General features: G+C 39.0%; 1 protein-coding gene across 5 annotated transcripts in view; it reads right to left on the bottom strand.

Annotated features, from left to right (window-relative positions):
* The window catches only part of ca8 (carbonic anhydrase VIII), a 31532-nt gene extending 13034 nt beyond the window's left edge, over positions 1 to 18498 (bottom strand). Inside the window, exons 1-7 of one of the 5 annotated variants that reach the window (XM_047368292.1) lie at positions 18399 to 18498; positions 17753 to 17937; positions 6814 to 7005; positions 6436 to 6560; positions 3367 to 3462; positions 1758 to 1820; positions 1611 to 1659 (exon numbers count right to left, since the gene is read on the bottom strand). In XM_047368292.1, coding sequence (XP_047224248.1) covers positions 1611 to 1659; positions 1758 to 1820; positions 3367 to 3462; positions 6436 to 6560; positions 6814 to 7005; positions 17753 to 17825 — 598 coding nt within the window. In that variant the 5' untranslated portion in view covers positions 17826 to 17937; positions 18399 to 18498. The other 4 variants (XM_047368291.1, XM_047368293.1, XM_047368289.1 and 1 more) reach the window with 4 other exon arrangements.
* Positions 18499 to 19029: the final 531 nt, after the last annotated feature.

Raw genomic sequence — 19029 nt, forward strand, 5'->3', positions numbered from 1 at the left:
GTTTATCCAATTTTACATATCCTAAACATGTACAAACAGATCTGTTAATGCTGATAGTTTAATTCAAAGGGGAAGGAAGGATTATTCTGTATTTATAAGAGAGGCATATGGGAAGAAACTTGTGCCATCAGAAACTGAATTTGAATTGCTCAGTCTGATTCTGTATTTGTGTAATTTGAAATTAAATGCAGTGGTTTAAAAAAGGAATTGAAACTGAATATAATGGTTTAAAACTGATCTTGTTTGCTTTGAAAATTGCTTTGCTTTGTATTGAAAATTCAGTTTGATTACTTTCACTTTCAGGTCTGAAATTCAATTTCAGTTCCAAAATTGTGTCACACATCTGGGTTCTTGAAGCCATAGATTAATCAAACACAGATCTCCTGGCTTTTAGTATCCAATTTCTCTGTGTGCATGTAGAATGTAGTAAAAGGTGCCAGTATTGACCCTTTATTAGTACATCTTGGGGTTTGAATCCCATTAAGACTTTGGTACACATATGGTGCAAAATATCTATTTGTTAAAATCTTTATTTTGTTTTTGAATTCATAAAACTGAGAGAAATGTTGCTTATATAAGCAGTTAGCACAACAACAAAGAGCAAGTCTCACTGTTTTTCCAACATGCAACTGGAATGATGTCTGTCCTCGCTCCGGGTTAGTTCTCCAAACATTCTTCTTGTCCTTACAGCCAAATGTAACTAAATAATTTTTCCATGTAAGCAGAAATTAAAAATTTGCATTTTTGTTTTTCTTAAAGGTATCAGTTTTGGAGGTAGTCCTTCTTTCTTGCCCTGCACCCTCTTATTCCATAGTAATGTTAAATCTACGTCACAGTGGATAGTGGCTCTGGTGTTCCTGCAGCTTCCACTTCATATGAGACAAAACAGTTCACGAGTTGTCCCTGAGACATCTAACCAAATTACTTTAACCTAAGACTTACAGTTTTGGTCAGATGGTTGAAACATGGACATAACTGGATCCCAAACACACAATGATTCCAAAAACACATCAAAACTGGTTTTGGAATGGATAAAGCAGGATAAAGGGAAGCTTTTGAAATTACTACAACTTTAATACAATTGAAAAATTTGAAACTTTGTCCAAAAAATTTGTCTGTGTCAGGAGACCAACCTCTCTAAATGAACTGTACCATGTAATGAGGAGAGTGGTCAAATGTCAAATGTCCAGTCAGCCAAAAGCCTTTTAAAGCCTATAAAAAGCAGGTTTCCAATCTCCAAATTGCTCAGGGTGATTTAAACAAATATTGGTGAGTTTCTGTGTATGTTTTTGAGCCTGTATGTATAATTCTGACCCTGTGTGGATTAGAGAAAATCAGCAATAATTTTTTTCCAAAACAATTTTAATAGATTTTGCTGTTTCAAAAATCAAAGCAGCCCAGTTTCGTACATCATTTCAATAGTGACATTACTATATTGACCCAAAATAACCAATTTTTTTCTATTCTATGTGGCTCTACTTTTAACAGGTGGCATCCAGAAGCAATGTTAATCCCCATATGCTATTGTATTGGGCTGCATATGGCTTGGTAAAGTATTTAAGCTTTTAACCTGAAAAAGCAGCTTTGAAATCAAATATTTTTTTTCTTACCAGGTAAGAGTGTGTTGGGGTTAAAACATGGGATAGTCTTGTTCTTCCCCTAAGGGTGCAAAAAAGTAGTGGTTACTTTCATAACATATCAAGCTTCAAAACACAACTCTGAAAAAACTCTTCTGTTCATTATCAAACTGGTTTCACCTTGTACTGCAGGTCTTGTAGAACTTCAGTGATGGCCTTTAGACCCAGGTGCTCTTTGCCAATCTGATAAAAACGCAAGCATTTTGGGTTTCAGTACAGACTTATCAGTGTTGCTGGTGACTGGTTTCACATTGTCAGGTTTGTTTTCAACAGAGATAAGTTATGTTTTGTTATCATACAGGAAGAAAAGCGGAAGCAGAAAGAACAGACATTGTAGAAAACAGGATGTGTGAAGTCAAAAGCAAGACTGAGATCTCAGTAGGTCAGGAATGTTTGGGTTCATTAGAAGAATGAGGTGTTTTCCTCAGGTAGTACCACTCAGGTCATCACAGAGCCAAGTTAGTTCTCTGAGTTTTTATTCATCTACCATGAATCTGCCACAATGCTGTGGCTTATTCTCTGTAAACTTCTTGAAGAAGAAAAAAAAAGGAGATTCCACACAATTGTAGAGGTCACGACTGGCCAGTTTGACTCATACTTTAGCTGGCTGATTGAAACTGATCTAAAGAAACTCTTACAATGGCAGTAAGGGAAGAACATATTGAGGCTAATCTTTAGTTTAATTTCCCATAGTACATCCTAACTGGTCTGCAGTGATGCAGCAGCATACACAATAAGCTGCAATGCACTGTGTGTTCTGGCAACCTCCCATCAGAACCAGCATTACCTTCTTAATGAGTTTGAAGAGCTTGTTTGTTGGATTAGGTCATACGGTCCTGCCTCCACTCCCCACATGCATTATTGAGCATTGGTCCACATGACCCTGTTGCTGATTTTTCTCTGTTCCTTCCTTCGAACACTTTAGATAGATACTGACCACTGCAGACCAGGAACACCCCACAACATATGTAGATATTGCAATTTATTAGATATGTTATTAGAGAAACAAGAAAGATACACATAGTGGTGGCCTAAGATTGTTTGAGGCCTCAAGCAGAATTTGTTTTGAAGTTCACATTATTTGTGAAATACTTTGCAGTACATAAATTGTTATGTCTCTGACTTGCTCGTTTGTTGTCCATGTTGACTCAGTTTATCGGGTAACGAGGGGCCAGTGAAACATTTTCAGTTACATTGCCAAGGCTCTAACCCAGACACAACCAGCAGAAATTATCAAACATATTAAGCAACCTTAAATTATTATTGATATAACTATCAAACTATGCATAGTTTCCTCTGTATGGTTGCATCTAGTATATTTTTCATTTCTTTTAATTACTGGATATAATCATGTTGTGAAAGATTTTAAATTCTGTTACATTTTTATTCAGAATTTAATCACAGATTTGAAGTTTTGAGATCTATATCCTGGGTGATCGGTCAGTTGCTGTGTTTGCCTCAGGCTCCATACAAATATATGTAAATACACAAAATCCACAGCAACACTCGACATAAATTCTTTATCCTTGCTTTTCTATGTTGGTAGCTAATGTGTGTTTTTCTTATCTAGTAAAATAATTAAACAATTAAGCACATATTTAGAATGTGGAAGATGAATGTACTGATCTATGTTTCCTGAATAAAACACTCACTAGGACCTCTAACCTTCTGAGAAAAAACCTTAGTCTCTGATAAGATGCCAGTTTTAGGTACATGGCTTAATATTTACCTGGACAAATAGTGCTATAATGAGGATTCCATTCTTCTTCCCCAGAGCATCCTCTAACGAGCTAAAGAGAGTGCTGTTCCAGTGAATCAGATGGAGCTGTGCACAAAAAGACAACAAAACATAACATTAAACTAAAAGGCCGTTTCCGGTCTTTAAACGCGACGACCGTGCAAATCAGATACGTTTGACTAAAGAATTCTCCCATTGTGTGCTACGTCTACAGTTGAAACAGTATTTGAATGCACTGTATAAAAAGACACAGCAATTTATCTTTGTCTGGTGTTAAATACAGTTAAACTTGATGATGATATTATAGCTTTGTAAGCCTCTCATAGTTTAAATGCAAGTATAAACATCATGGGAATATCCAGCTATCATATACTTTCATTAAATTGATAGCATCATAAATATCGGAAATATATAAGATATTCTAGCAACATCTCAAGACATCAGCCAGGAAGTTAGAGCGTGAGCACAAACAGATCTTCCAAATCAACAGAGATTCTAAGCATACCATCAAATTAGTCAGGACAACCAAGTCAGTGGTTTTGGGCCAGCCATCACAAATCTCTGATCTCAGTCCCATTGAACGTTGTTGGGCAGAGTGGGAAAGGTTTCTGTGAGCAAGGTGGCCTACAAAGCTGACTGAGCTAGAAAAGCTCTATCAGGAGGTATGAGCAAAATTTCCAGCAAACTATTGTGAGACGTTTTGGTAGGATACCTAAATAATAAGCCAGAAACATACAGTTTTAAAAGAAACACAACCAAAAGCTAAAGATGTAATGTATGTAAACTTTTAAATTTGAATAAAAAAGAAAATAAAAATTTATCTTTGTAAATATTCGGGTATTTAGCAGATGGAAATAATTTTAGTAATGCTAACTGGGCAAAAAGTAAATTTTTGTCGCAATTTAAAAAGGAGAATGGATATGTGTCTATTTATGCAGTGTATCTAAACATTTGTTTCAACTGGCTGGCAGCAGCCTGCCAGCCAGCTCTCAGTGAAGCTCAGGTGGCCAGTTTCCATCCAGGCGTTACCTTTGTAAGATAACATAATATTCTTTTCCCTAATCAGTTTTATTTTTGCAATATAGTAGACACAGCATTTAAAGGCTTTTTTGCATCAAGGTTCTCTTGAGAGCTTATGGGCCGTAAATATCTTACCTGCAGTGGAAACTCACTTTGATGAAACACATTACTTTTGCTGGATTTCCCTAAGATTTGGGATTTTCTTTTAGTTTGGGAAAGTCATTGATGCATGCTGCGACCCAATAAAAACCTCTTTTACATCATCATTTTTTAGTAAACATCCAACCAACAACCCTCCTTTAAGGATCCCTTAGTTTTTTGCACCCTACCATATGATCCAGCAAGATCAGAGGGCTGTGTGCGCTTTCAGAACATGCAGCTGTAATCACAGAAAAAAATGACAAGGTTTATAACCTGGTAGCTTTTACCTGAGCAACACAATATGTATAGAGGATTTCCCCAAAGTTTTGTTGACATCTGTATTGCAGTGCTCATGCATACTGTCCAAAGGTATTCAGTGCTTTAAATGCAAGCAAAATGGTTGTGCACCATGTTATCCTCCCCATCTCAGATCAGACAGCTACTGGAGGATTATCTGTGTACTGTTGAAATGGGCAGACTGTGCAGGTATTGTCTTTGCAACATATCATTCTGTCACAGAGTACTTCTCAATGTGGATCAAAAGTGTAACATCAGTGAGTTTACTTTAATGATAAATGGTAAATGGGCTGCACTTGTATAGTGCTTTAACCCCCATTCTGTGTCAGAAGCTTTCATCAGATCATGAGACATAAAGAACACATGTGCACTACCAGGCAATATGTGTTCATTCACAGTTTTGATGCATTCAGTGTTAATCTACATTGTAAATAGTCATGAAAATAAAGAGACCCGTTAAGTACAAAAGTGTATCTAAAACATTTGATCAGTAGTGTAGATCATGGAAGTATGATCTGAAAGGAGCTCCAAGGTTCTGTCTAATTGACCACAGATTTCTTTTTCAATTTGGTGTAAAGATTTTCCCATATGAATTATGGCATTTTTGACATTAGACCTGTTTTAACATATAAGACAGCTGATTTGCTCTTGGCTTGTAGCTGTTTGCTTCAAAACTAACTCTGTTGCATCAAAGTGAAGACACTAAAGACCCATCCTCCATATTCCGAAGGTTATGCAAAGCAAATATTTTTTCTCAGTTTGCACCTCCCTCCCACATGGATTTTGCTGAGAACAAATTAGGTTATATAAACATTATCTTTAGAGTTGAAAATAAGCTTTGGTTTCGATGTGTACGTGTTGAATGGATATCTGAAATCCAGTAAAAAACGAGGATGCACACACACGCTTTGGCTTTCTGTGGTAGAAACCACCTCAAAGGAAAATTGTTTTTATGGGGGGTTTTTTATGCTTGTCTCACTCTGCCCGGACTGTTTTAACCTCATAAGTTAGATGTAAAAGGTGACAGGAAACAGAAACCTATGTCAAAGAAAATTCAAGCTACAATTATACTGGGAAAATATTTGGCCTCACAATGATTTAGCCATGCTCATGATCTTTTACTTCTGAATTTTCTTGCAGCTAACACCAATGTTACAATCACTGTTGTTGAGTTTTAAATACTTTATTTTTGTCTTTCGTAAATATCTGAGCAGGCCACACATATGTTCCCATTTTACCTTTAAGCTTCATTACCCCCAACATGACTCAAAATATGAAATTTCAACTCTGAAGTAAGTGCTTAGTTTGTGCTTTTTATGGTACTGTAAAGTAGTACCTTCCAAGGAAGGCAATTAGGGCCTATGACCCTAAATTAGTTGTGAGGTAATGGAAAAATGATTCTCTTCTTTACTCTCTTCTAAATAACTGATACATTGTCAAAAAAATGCTGCATATTGTAATATATCAGGAGAGTTACTTGTTTGATAGGAAGTACAGGTTTTATGTTCAAGGACTCAACCAGCTACAATGTTATCTGAGGTCCATTGGTATAAACACATGAGCAGGGTGTGCTCACTGCTAGTTGCTGTTGCCTCTATGTACCTCCATAGGGAAAGCCTTGAAGTTGACAGTGTGCTCTGATCCTCTCTGGTTCTCCTTGCCCCAGTGGAATCGAACCTCATGAAGCTCGTACTCATGATCACTAGGCAATGGACCTCCAGTAACCACTAACAAAAGCACAGGAAACCACAATGAGTGGTGAACAAGTGTAAACAGCAAGCGAAAGTTGATGACAACACATAAGAGGAACTCAGCAGAAGTGAAAATGGGTCATTTGCAGTTGGACAGCAATGATTTTGCTTGTACTTATAACAAGTAACACCAATAAACCACAGTGACAAACAGCAAAACTAAACATGCTTCTTGCTTTTTCTCAGCGCAGCATATGGAAGGAGTCGTGTCACGGCTTCTGGGACTAACCTGACTTGGACTTGAGAAGGATGCGGACAGTGTGCCCGTCATTGAGGACTTCACAGTCTCGACACACCACGTAGTTTGGTGATAAACCAGCATCCAGGAGGGAGGGGTCATACTGAGCTTCCCTGGAGTTGAGATTAATTGGAGACTGGTACTCACCGTTGGCTGTTGGGAAATGGAGTCCCCATTCTACACCTACAGGAAAAGTGAAAATCCACAGCAAACATGAAACTTTATGTTTGTATGCAGCTCGGATTAATCAGTTCGACACATCCTCATGCATATACAGTGCCTTGCAAAGGTGTGTGCACCTCTTTAGCTGTGTCTTATTTGGTCACATTGTATTTTACTGGGATTTCATGTAATAAACCAACACAAACTGGTGGATAACGATGAATTAGAATTAAATTAATTAATATTTTAAACGTAAAATCCCCCCTGAGTCAATATTTTTGTAGAATCATCTTTCAGTGCAGTTGCACCTGCAGCCCTTTTGTGTTGTGTCTCTACCAGTTTCTTTCATCTAGAGACTGAAATTTTTGCCAATTCTTCTTTACAAAAATCGGTCAGGTTTAAACAGATTGGATGGAGAGCAACTGTGAACATAAAATTGAAAGCTTTGCCACAAATTCCTAGTTTAGGTCTAGATTTTGAATAGGCCATTCTGACACACTAATTTGTGCAATTCTAAACCATTTCACTGTAGCTCTAACTGTATGTTTAGGGTCACTTCTGCTGGAAGGTGTGTTTTCCAGTCTCTAAGGAGATTTCCTTCAGGATTGTTCTGTATTTAGCTCACTCCATCTTCCAATTAACTCTTTACTGTCTCTGTGAAAGAAACTCCTCTCCATAAGCATGATGCTGCCACCACCATGTTTCACCATGGGATAGACATGTTATCCTCCACACATAGGGCCTGATCTTCAAAGATTCCAAACAAAAGAATGAAGGGGGACCACCTCCTGGGTCTGGGCCTGGTTGCCCCTCTGGGGTATCGATACCTGAACCTGAGAGTATAGTATGTATGGGGAGTGTGAGTGAGTGTGCGACGTCCATTGTTTTGTGTCTTCACGTTGGGTGTGTGGGTGTGAGTGTTTTTATCTGCATGCATGAGGATGGGAATGTGTGATTGTGACTGTGTGCGCCTGTCTTTGTTTCAGGTTGGGTCTTGGGCTGCTCCTTCTCCTGGATCAGCTTAGGAAATGTGGGGCCTATTTCCTCCCTGCCACACTCCCTGCCAGTGGCTGGTGTCTCTGCCCGGTGGTGTATCGGTGGTTCTTAGTGTCCGGGCGTTGGGTGCTTTGGTGTGCACCCTGAGATCTCAAGTCTCTGGGTCCATGGCTGGATCTGCTCTGATGTAGACAGCTGCCAATGGGGCCTGTGGGCCGATGGGTCCTGTGGGCTCATCCCTGCAGCTCCTTGGGGTGGTTCCTCTGGGGCTCTCCTCTGCTCTTCTCTGGGGTGGTTTCAGTTGTCCCGGCGGTGGTCCTTCCAGGGTTTCCATGCTCTGGGGGGCCTTAGGATGTCTGTGGCTCAGATCTCCTCTGTGTTTGTCTCGGGGGGGCAGGTCTCTGGCTCCTCACACTCGCAATTGCATATTTGTATGGCGAAACCTTATATCCACAAGCATGCTCACACTTACACCCACAGATGTTTGGATTCAGGTGTTAACAGATACACAGATGTTCTATACTGAGCTGCAGTTTCCACTAAATACATCTTGCATTTATTAGTACCGTGCACTTTTCAGTAACATTGCTGTTGTTATATATGTTTCTACAGGTGTAGAAGCAGTCTTCTGAGGTGTTATCTTGTTTTCTCCCATCCTTCTTTCTCTCCTCTATTCTTTTCTCCTTCTCTCCCTTTATCCTTTCTGCCCAACCTCTCTCTCTTTCGTGCTTCTTTTTTCCCTTTCGTTTCCGTCTCCATGTCTTTGTTTCTGCGACAAGTGATTTGAATTTAGGGATATGAAACACTTGACCCAAACATTGCAAACCAAGGTAGACCCATGATAATTTAATACAACACAGATGAACTTTGTACAGAGCCATAAAGGACTATTGAAGGAGAGAAAAAAAATCAACAGTTTGTTTTTATTATTTGATTTTCCTTCAATGTCCCTTTGGCTCTGTGATGGTGTTCTGGTCTCTGGTGGCTGTTAATGTTCAGTTTTATTTGTTTAATACCATCGCACAGCATTTTTGCATGCCAGTTTTCACCTGTCTTGCATATGTACTAAATAAAGACACAGAACCCTTTCAGGCTTGATGAATCGCATTATGAGAGGTAAGGAATAACATTTTTATATCTGTTGTGTTTCTGGGTCTTCCTGATGCTGTTTGCTATTTGAGACCCTAACAGAAGAGCTGTATTTATATTGAGATTAAATTACACTGAGATAAGATCTAATTGTTAATTAGGTGACTGCTGAAGACTAGATTTTGTTCATATTAAATTAAAAAAGGCTGAATGTATGCAAAACTTTAGATTTTATTTCAACAAAAATATTTTGAAAACCATGTATCCATTTACTTCCATTTACATGTACTTTTTAGGTGTTATATCACATACAATCCTAATGAAATTTTGTGGCTGCTACATGACTAAATATGAAAAAGTACATACATGTTGCCTAATGTTAACTAAAAGATTTCTGTTGTTGCTATCCATTTTCTTCATTGCATGCTTTAAGAGATATGATGACTAAATGTTTTCCAAGAGAAAGACAAATCTCTTCAAAGCACAATATAAAACATGATAGCTATTTCTCATTAGGGAATGCTTATTGGTTAATAGAATGGATTCCCTTTGGTTTTGTCAAATGGCTGTGAAATTATAAAACAAAATTAGTAGCTTCCACATAATTCCTGCAGAAAGCACTAATTATACACAAACATTCATGATGGCCCAACTGCTAATGCAACCCTACATCCAGAAGCCCGGATTGGATGCCTGTAACCAGATTTCAATAATAGTTTACAGTGAGCTTTCCAGAGAGGCTGAACAATTTTACACTTTGACAAGGATTTACAGGTGAGCTGGCATTCTGAATGGAGAGTGTGGTTAATATTAATCTGTTGAGATTACTCTGGCGATGTATACCCTGGACAGCTCACCAATTCATCAGAGTGTAACACAGAGACACAGACACAGAGACACACACAACTGTTCACACACTCTATCGTAACTCCATGCAGAAACACTCTAAACCAGGATTAAAGCCTGGGTCCTTCTTGCTGCAAGGCAACGGTTCTAATAACAGTGCCAACATGCAACTCACAATTGTACACAGTAGAGTGCTAATGTTTTTAACCATCCTTCTTTATATTTACTTCAAACGAGTTGGGCTTTCTGTTAACATTTAAGAGGATGCTTTAGTTCAGTATTATCTGAGCTTTTAAATGTCTTAACCTCTTAAGCCCAAAGGGGTTTTGTGAAGTTTGTGCTCAAAATAACATGCACAAATCTAATTGATTTTTTCTGAGAATTGACATACTCTATCTGAACAATCGTTATGTTAATAATTACGTTTTTCAAATGGGAGTGATAATTCTGGCCTTGCTTTGTTGCTGGTTGAGCAAAACCTGGGTGGATTGCGACAAAATGTATTTTGTGGAATCTGCTTACAGCGGACATGCTGGTTGTGTGTGTAGAAGCCATGTGGTGAACACCTGAGACCAAGTTTTGTGGTTAGTCATTTTGTGGAGTTTGTTTATTTTCTGATTCAACTGCCTTTAGTTTGAACTGTTTTTTGTGTTTGTAGAAATGGTTTATATCAGCTTTTAGCCACAATTCTACTATTTCTGTGGACATGACATGTTTATGTTTAACTAATGGAACTTGCAGTAAAGAAAGTAGAAGAAAACAAGAAGTGTTGAATTCTGTACTGGGGGTCGGGCTTACTTTTTCCCTCAACTCCTTCTTTAAAGACAACGTTGCCTACTGCCCAAACAACATGAAAATAGAGAGAAAAGACATCCACATGAAGACATCTACTGATGTAAAAATGTGGTAGCCTGAGTTACCGAGTCTGGCTTTCAATGTCTTTGTTCAGCCCACATTTTGATGAGGGCTATGGGCTAAAATAGTCTCATTGTAGATATATTTTCCTGGGCTACATAAAGACAAGCCCTGGCTAACCTTAAATAGTCTTACAATCAATGAAACCCTAGTATTTGGTGGCTTTCTGTTGAATGACAACTTATTGTACATCGTGAGCTTAAAACAATGAGGAAAAACTTGGACAAGTAGAGGACAAAACAAGCGTCAGGTCTTAAGAAATTATTAAGAACAATTCAACAACCTGATTCAACCAGGAAGAAACGCTGCAAAGAACTGACGGAGGACCTGATGATTACCTCATCCATCGGTTTTCAGCTAATATCACGTTAGGACCACTTTGTTAGTGCCTAAATACCATTTTGTGTGTCAGATTGTTACGTTCTGGTGTTCTTATAGATTCAGCTAAGTAAACTGGAACAAATTGTGTCTTTGGGCTGAATGATAAAAGGGGTCCTGTAGTAAGTTAACACTAGTTCATTTTTGTTTTAAGGATTTGTATGTCTAAGAAATTTATAAATCAGAGTTAAGTGACTTAACCAAAAAAGTCAAATGAATCCTTCAAAGAAAGATGATTGAAAAAGCAGCTGAAGTACAAACAAAATGTGAAAAAGAACCCATCAGAAAGTCTAAAGATGTTTTTAACCTAACCACATGATTTCCTTGAAAGAAATAATAAAAAATGAGAATCAGTTCAAGACCTGTGTACAGTAGATATGTTTACTGAATATATAAAACAAAAACTATGTTTTCTCTTAGCTTGTGCTAAAAACCAGGCAGACACTAATGGTTAACTTGTCTGGGAGTCTGATGATAAACCAGGATTATGGCAGCCATTGCAATCTATTATTTTTGTTGACCTCTTTCCAGTCAGTCAGCATATTCCCAAATTGAACTGGAGTTGCAAGAACAAAGAGGGTTTCAGTCTTTATGCTCACAAATCTTGAGGTAAGAGCAGTAAATCATAATGTCACACTAGAAAAACTAATTGGAGTGTCATTTACCTGTCAGGATTTGGAGTTCTGCTGCCTGCTGCTTACACCTTTTCGACACTAGGTGCCGCCAGTAGGAGTGTACCTGAGGCGACAGGTGTTGTGCATCTACTCATCAGCTGGGAAGCATATACAGGTCCTTCTCAAAATATTAGCATATTGTGATAAAGTTCATTATTTTCCATAATGTCATGATGAAAATTTAACATTCATATATTTTAGATTCATTGCACACTAACTGAAATATTTCAGGTCTTTTATTGTCTTAATACGGATGATTTTGGCATACAGCTCATGAAAACCCAAAATTCCTATCTCACAAAATTAGCATATTTCATCCAACCAATAAAAGAAAAGTGTTTTTAATACAAAAAACGTCAACCTTCAAATAATCATGTACAGTTATGCACTCAATACTTGGTTGGGAATCCTTTGGCAGAAATGACTGCTTCAATGCGGCGTGGCATGGAGGCAATCAGCCTGTGGCACTGCTGAGGTCTTATGGAGGCCCAGGATGCTTCGATAGCGGCCTTTAGCTCATCCAGAGTGTTGGGTCTTGAGTCTCTCAACGTTCTCTTCACAATATCCCACAGATTCTCTATGGGGTTCAGGTCAGGAGAGTTGGCAGGCCAATTGAGCACAGTGATACCATGGTCAGTAAACCATTTACCAGTGGTTTTGGCACTGTGAGCAGGTGCCAGGTCGTGCTGAAAAATGAAATCTCCATAAAGCTTTTCAGCAGATGGAAGCATGAAGTGCTCCAAAATCTCCTGATAGCTAGCTGCATTGACCCTGCCCTTGATAAAACACAGTGGACCAACACCAGCAGCTGACACGGCACCCCAGACCATCACTGACTGTGGGTACTTGACACTGGACTTCTGGCATTTTGGCATTTCCTTCTCCCCAGTCTTCCTCCAGACTCTGGCACCTTGATTTCCGAATGACATGCAGAATTTGCTTTCATCCGAAAAAAGTACTTTGGACCACTGAGCAACAGTCCAGTGCTGCTTCTCTGTAGCCCAGGTCAGGCGCTTCTGCCGCTGTTTCTGGTTCAAAAGTGGTTTGACCTGGGGAATGCGGCACCTGTAGCCCATTTCCTGCACACGCCTGTGCACGGTGGCTCTGGATGTTTCTACTCCAGACTCAGTCCACTGCTTCCGCAGGTCCCCCAAGGTCTGGAATAGGCCCTTCTCCACAATCTTCCTCAGGGTCCGGTCACCTCTTCTCGTTGTGCAGCGTTTTCTGCCACACTTTTTCCTTCCCACAGACTTCCCACTGAGGTACCTTGATACAGCACTCTGGGAACAGCCTATTCGTACAGAAATTTCTTTCTGTGTCTTACCCTCTTGCTTGAGGGTGTCAATAGTGGCCTTCTGGACAGCAGTCAGGTCGGCAGTCTTACCCATGATTGGGGTTTTGAGTGATGAACCAGGCTGGGAGTTTTAAAGGCCTCAGGAATCTTTTGCAGGTGTTTAGAGTTAACTCGTTGATTCAGATGATTAGGTTCATAGCTCGTTTAGAGACCCTTTTAATGATATGCTAATTTTGTGAGATAGGAATTTTGGGTTTTCATGAGCTGTATGCCAAAATCATCCGTATTAAGACAATAAAAGACCTGAAATATTTCAGTTAGTGTGCAATGAATCTAAAATATATGAATGTTAAATTTTCATCATGACATTATGGAAAATAATGAACTTTATCACAATATGCTAATATTTTGAGAAGGACCTGTAGAGGAAGGTTGCCAACACCTTGGCGCCTGAGTGTTTTTGCCTCCGTAGTAATTTCTGGCCAGCTCTGAAATCTTTGCATGATTTTTACCATGGATATCTTTTGAAGGATCTGTTGTTGCAAACTCTAACTTGCTTTGTTACCTGTTCCAGGTGTGAATCCTACCTGATCTGTTCCAGTCCTCCGTAGTGGCTAAGGCTACTTCCTGATCTAGTCTGTGCATGGCAAGCTGAACTCCTTTCCTGACATTTATTCTCTCCCTGGCGGGTTATTCCAGAATCTCCAGTAAGATACGTTTATGTTGGTTCATGTTTCTGAGGTTCAGCTATTTATCATCTCTCTTTGTGTTTTCACAGTAAGGAAGATTAGACTCGTCGCTCCTGTTGTTCCTGATCAATCTTTCAATAAAAACTTATTCCTTTTACAAAGTTCTCTGAGAGTCTCTGCATGTGGGTTAAGTCGGCTGTAAAAATCATGACATTACCATCACATTTTGTGATTTATTGGTTCTAGAAGGCTACTGTAGGTGTTAAAGGTATGGTGCTAAGACCATTCAAATATCTCTAGAAAAATAATAACCTCCTGTAAAAAAAAAGTTTCAATAAATTCATCGATTGAATTCTTCAGGTGGATAAGGTTGATTTACGCCTTATCCAACAATCTAAGAGTAGTGTGATTCATGAGGTGTGCTGTTAAAAAGGGGAATTTCACAAGAATACATGATTTCTTTTACATGGGCCTTCCTTTAATCCAAAGCTAATTAGTTTTCAGTTGGGTCTGATATTTGTCTGCTGTCTCTTCCATAATGTCCATCCTGCTTTGTTTTTGTGTGCTCTGAAACACAATTTCTCACTGTAGTTGGGACTATGATAGAGTTGAACTCTTTAAAATTAAATTATAACAGGTCGTTGTTACAGAAAGAGGGTCAGATTGTCCTATCTGGGACAACTAACCTCAGAAAACATACGAGCATGCATAAGGTGAGGTAGAGACTGACATATGGTGATTTATTTGGCCAAGAGCATCAGATGGAATCTATTAAATATTTAGATGTTTGGTATTTAAATCTATTTGCTCTGACTGAATGTGGAAGGAAGCCACGATACTATCAGTGACACCAAATGTCTGGTTTCACTTCAGTTTGGAGGCAAACATCAGCACATAGTGAGAGCAGAACAAGATGCAATGATTTTTTAGGAGGAGGAAATAAACATTTTTTTTAAAACAGCCACTTTTGTCCCTGCCAAAAAAATATCTCAAGAGAGAGAGCTTAGAGAGAGAACACGGCTTTCTGCAGCAGGGTCTGACGCCTTTCTCCACTCTGGCTGACCATTCTCACCACAGCACATAAGGGTGGAGAGGCCAGCACATTCCCTCTTTCCTCAGCAACTAAAGCCATGACAACAGTTTTCTGAACACAGTCAGGGTTTCACTACAGCACTGAAAGTAAAATTTGCACTACATTCAGTTCTGCAATGCTCAGGAAAGGGGATTTGTTTTCTAGTTTGTAACCAAATATGTTTTCTTTCCCCTTATTTTGTCAATTTAAAAAGCTATTTGTGCTCCTTCTCTTAATTATATGCTCATGCAGAGCTGTGGGTACAAACCTGTTAGCTTAACCTGCCAGAAGCCCTTTTCTACTGGTTAAATAAACATTAACAACCAGAAGATTCTGACATGTGGGCAAAGCGAAAGCGCTACATCAGTATTCAGTCCCATGCAGATCCTGCAGAAGGCATGACCTGTTTTTGTTTCTTTCTGGTTCATGTTCATGTTGTAAAATGCGCTACAATGAAAAGGGGATAAAAAAACTAAATGAGTGAAGTTTTACAAACAGTATAAGCTTTTTAACGTTGTAGTTCTCCACTTGTGGCCGGGTTTACACAACACAGCTCACTGCCTTTATTTTGCATTCGAAAACCAGCAGGTATGAACTCACAGAAGCAAACAAACTGTTAGAACCCCTGCTAAAGATGTGTGAAAAGCCCTAAAATGAATCCTTCTTCTTTTGTTGCAAAATCATTTTGGAAAATCCAACATTTATTTGGCTACACTCATTCACAGGGGAATAATACCACATAAAGAAAATAGTGTTTTTAACTAAATCACCTGTGCCACAATTATTAGTGGCTCTGCAGTCAATACTTTGCCCAACCTGTTTTTGTATTTAGCCTATAACATTTTTGAGGTTTTAGTATAGACAGGAATGGACCGTTGACTCCATCTCTCCAGGTCGTCCAGCCTCCTGGGTACTCTCTCTGTCCTCTTCCCTTTGGCTAACCCCTACAGGCGTTCTGTAGGAATCAGGTCTGGAGACTAAGATGACCAAGGAAAAAGGTTCAGGGGAAATGTGTTGATTTTACCCCTTGTTTTGGAATTACTGTCCTACTGACACACCCAATCACAATTCATTTTCACTTCTCTGGCTGAAGTCACTGGATTATTATTTTATTTTAAAGTAACTGGATTTTTATTTAAAGATCTATTGACTTCTAATGCCATGCACTCTTGCAAGGTTTCCAGGACCTTTAGAAGTTCCAGTAAAGGTCCCAGAAGACTTTATGTTGTGATGATAGGATGGAAAGGGCTCTTTCACTCCCAGATAACTAGTCGGTATGAAAGCAATGTTTAATAGTTCTTATGGCGGCTCGATGACCTTATGATGCCACTTTTTCTCTCAGGGGGATTTTACAAACAAAATTTGTCTGTGTCTGTATGGAGCATGGAGTTCAGTGGGTCCACAGGACTCTGTTGTATTTTCTTGTCAGTCATATCTGATTTATGCATATAAAGTGTTTGGCATCACTTGGCATACTTACAGGAACAGTCACAGAACTGCATCACAGTTCATCCTTGGATGCTCAGTAAAAGCAACAAAAGAAGGAAGACAAAGTGAAACAGGACAAGAATAGCTGAATGTCTGTTTGCTTATAAGTAAACTATATTTAATGACTCTTCAAAACTAGGCATGTTAAGTAGATAGAATTATATAACTGTCCTTGTATTCTTTAACACTACAGAAAGGTTTGGTTAGAGTAATGGTAGCTACATTGCACTGCATACCCCTTGAGCTTTTTCACATTTTATTATGTTACAACTGCAAACGTCAGTGCATATTATTGTGATGTTGGGATTGTGTGACTAGATAACACAAAGTAGCACATATGTTGAGGTGGAAGATAAGTGATACATGGCTTTAGGTATTTTTTAACAAATAAATATGTCAGAAGTGTAGTGTTTATTTGTTGTCACCCCCTCTGAGTTGATACACCTTATGCAAGTTGTTTGGGATGTGTCTCTACAGGTTTCCTTGTCCATGCTGAAAAAAACGTCCGCACAGGATAATGCTGCCACCACCATGTTTCACTGTGAGGATGATTTGTTTTTGAGATGCAAAATCAAGGTGGTATTTTGCATGTAAGATGTTTATTCTTATCTTATGGCTTGTGGCAAAACGTAAGCAGGGCTTCTGAAGGCTTTCTTTCAACAGTGACCTTCTTCTTGTCATCCTTCTAAAAGGCCAGATTTGTAGAATACGTGCATAATAGTTGTCCTGCCAACAGATTTTATTTAGGGGTATCAGATTAAAGGGGGCTGAACAAATGCACTCCACACTTTTCACATTTTATTTGTAAACTTGTTTAAAAACTGTATATCCCTTTCCTTCCACTTTACAATTATGCAATGATTTGGGTTTGTTGTCAAAAATCCCAAGTAAAATGATTTCATAATTTGTGGCTGTTATGAAATAAAATGTGGAGAGGTTCAAGAGGTGTGAATACTTTTGCAAGGCAACGGTTTCGCAACAGTTGAGAAGGGTCATATTTCTCATTTTCTGTAGCTAAACGTAGTTAATGACCTCACAGGTGATTTAAAGAAGGGATCTACGTGTTATACACACAAACCTGTGGGGAATGCTGCAATGGCAGTGCAAACTTGAAATGATATTTGAATTTGACCCATGCATACATGAAGGCAACAGTTTGGGTCAACACTACAACACCGTACCTAAAAAAAAATGGTACAAATAAAATTAAACTTTCTAAAGCGTTCTATGTTCAGAGTCCTTTGAAACATATTTCAGGGTCCGGCTTGTCACACCCCCTGACTCTAACTCTCACCATCCCCTCACGTGCATAAGGAGACTAGCCTACCTTCCTCGTAGCCCCAGTCCAGCTCATCTTTCCCAGGAACATAATCTGACTCTTCGTTCAAGTTGTCCGCCATGGTGCCTCACAGCTCCTTTGCTTTGGGTAGAAACCAGTCTGTGTTCCCAGTAAGTTCTCAGTCACGCTGGTTTAAGTTCACTCACTCAGGGGCAGAGTTAAGTCTCTTCAGCCTGCTGGACAGATTCCCTGATGAGAATTTTCTTTCTTTCTTTCTTTCTTTCTTTATTTATTTCTTTCTTTCTGTCCTTGTCTTTAATTTAGTTTCTCTCCTCTTTGTTATTTTTTCTAAATCTTTTGAATCCTCCTTACCTCTCTTCAGTTGCTGTCCACAAAGCGATTAACTGATGAAAGTGGAGCAGTGTGCCTGTTTCTCTTTCCTCTGTGTTGCTCCTCCTCTCTCTCTCTCTCTCTGTCTACTCTGTTCTGCTGTTATCTATCTCTACTCCACTCTTTCTTTCTCTCTCTATTTCTCTACAGGCTGCAGGTGTGCCTGTCCAGTGTGGCTTTCTTCCAAAGAATGAAAGATAAGTGCTTCTTCAATGGGAAACAAATGTTGGCTGCTCTAATATTTTAATCGTTTGTTTAAAAACCACATAGTCCAACATTGTGTGTTGTATTGCTTTAACCTTACTGTTGTTTGGGGTCTCCCGGCAGTATTTTGTATCTCTGCGTGTTGGAATGTTGGCAGAAAGGTCATGCTGTTGTTTCTTTTGGAGGCCACACACACACCCCTGGGTGAAGGAAACAGCAATGGTTGAGAAAATAGAAAGGAAGTGGCTGACTGTGGTCTGACTGTTCTCCAACCCTGATGACTTCAAAATGGACATAAAACTAATTCTCAGTTTCCCACACCCACTGTTGGCAGTGGTACTGAATGAGGTTTTAGAATCTATAATGTCCATTATATTAAATATACAAAAAGGAAACAGAAGTGGTCAGCTTTCCTTTTATGTTATTGTACTCAGAGAAACATGTCTGAAGAGTAAAATGTGGAGAAGAGTTAACTGGCCCTCTTGTTCTTTCTTTGGTTCCTTTTTTTTAATTTACATCCTTCGGGCTGATGATGTTAATTACCCTACATTCTTTATCTGGAAACTGTCCTTGGAGCTATCGAAATGAAGGCAAGCTCCCATGTTTCCTTACTGTAGATCTAAAAACAGTGCACACAATCCCTGGGCTTGCAAAGAAGGTCTGAGGAGAAGTTTTTATGTAACAAAAAGGTTTATTGGGATATAAAGTAAGTGTGAAGCAGGATATCTGTT

The sequence above is a fragment of the Girardinichthys multiradiatus genome, chromosome 6, assembly GCF_021462225.1.
Source record: "Girardinichthys multiradiatus isolate DD_20200921_A chromosome 6, DD_fGirMul_XY1, whole genome shotgun sequence".
NCBI classification, from domain to species: domain Eukaryota; kingdom Metazoa; phylum Chordata; class Actinopteri; order Cyprinodontiformes; family Goodeidae; genus Girardinichthys; species Girardinichthys multiradiatus.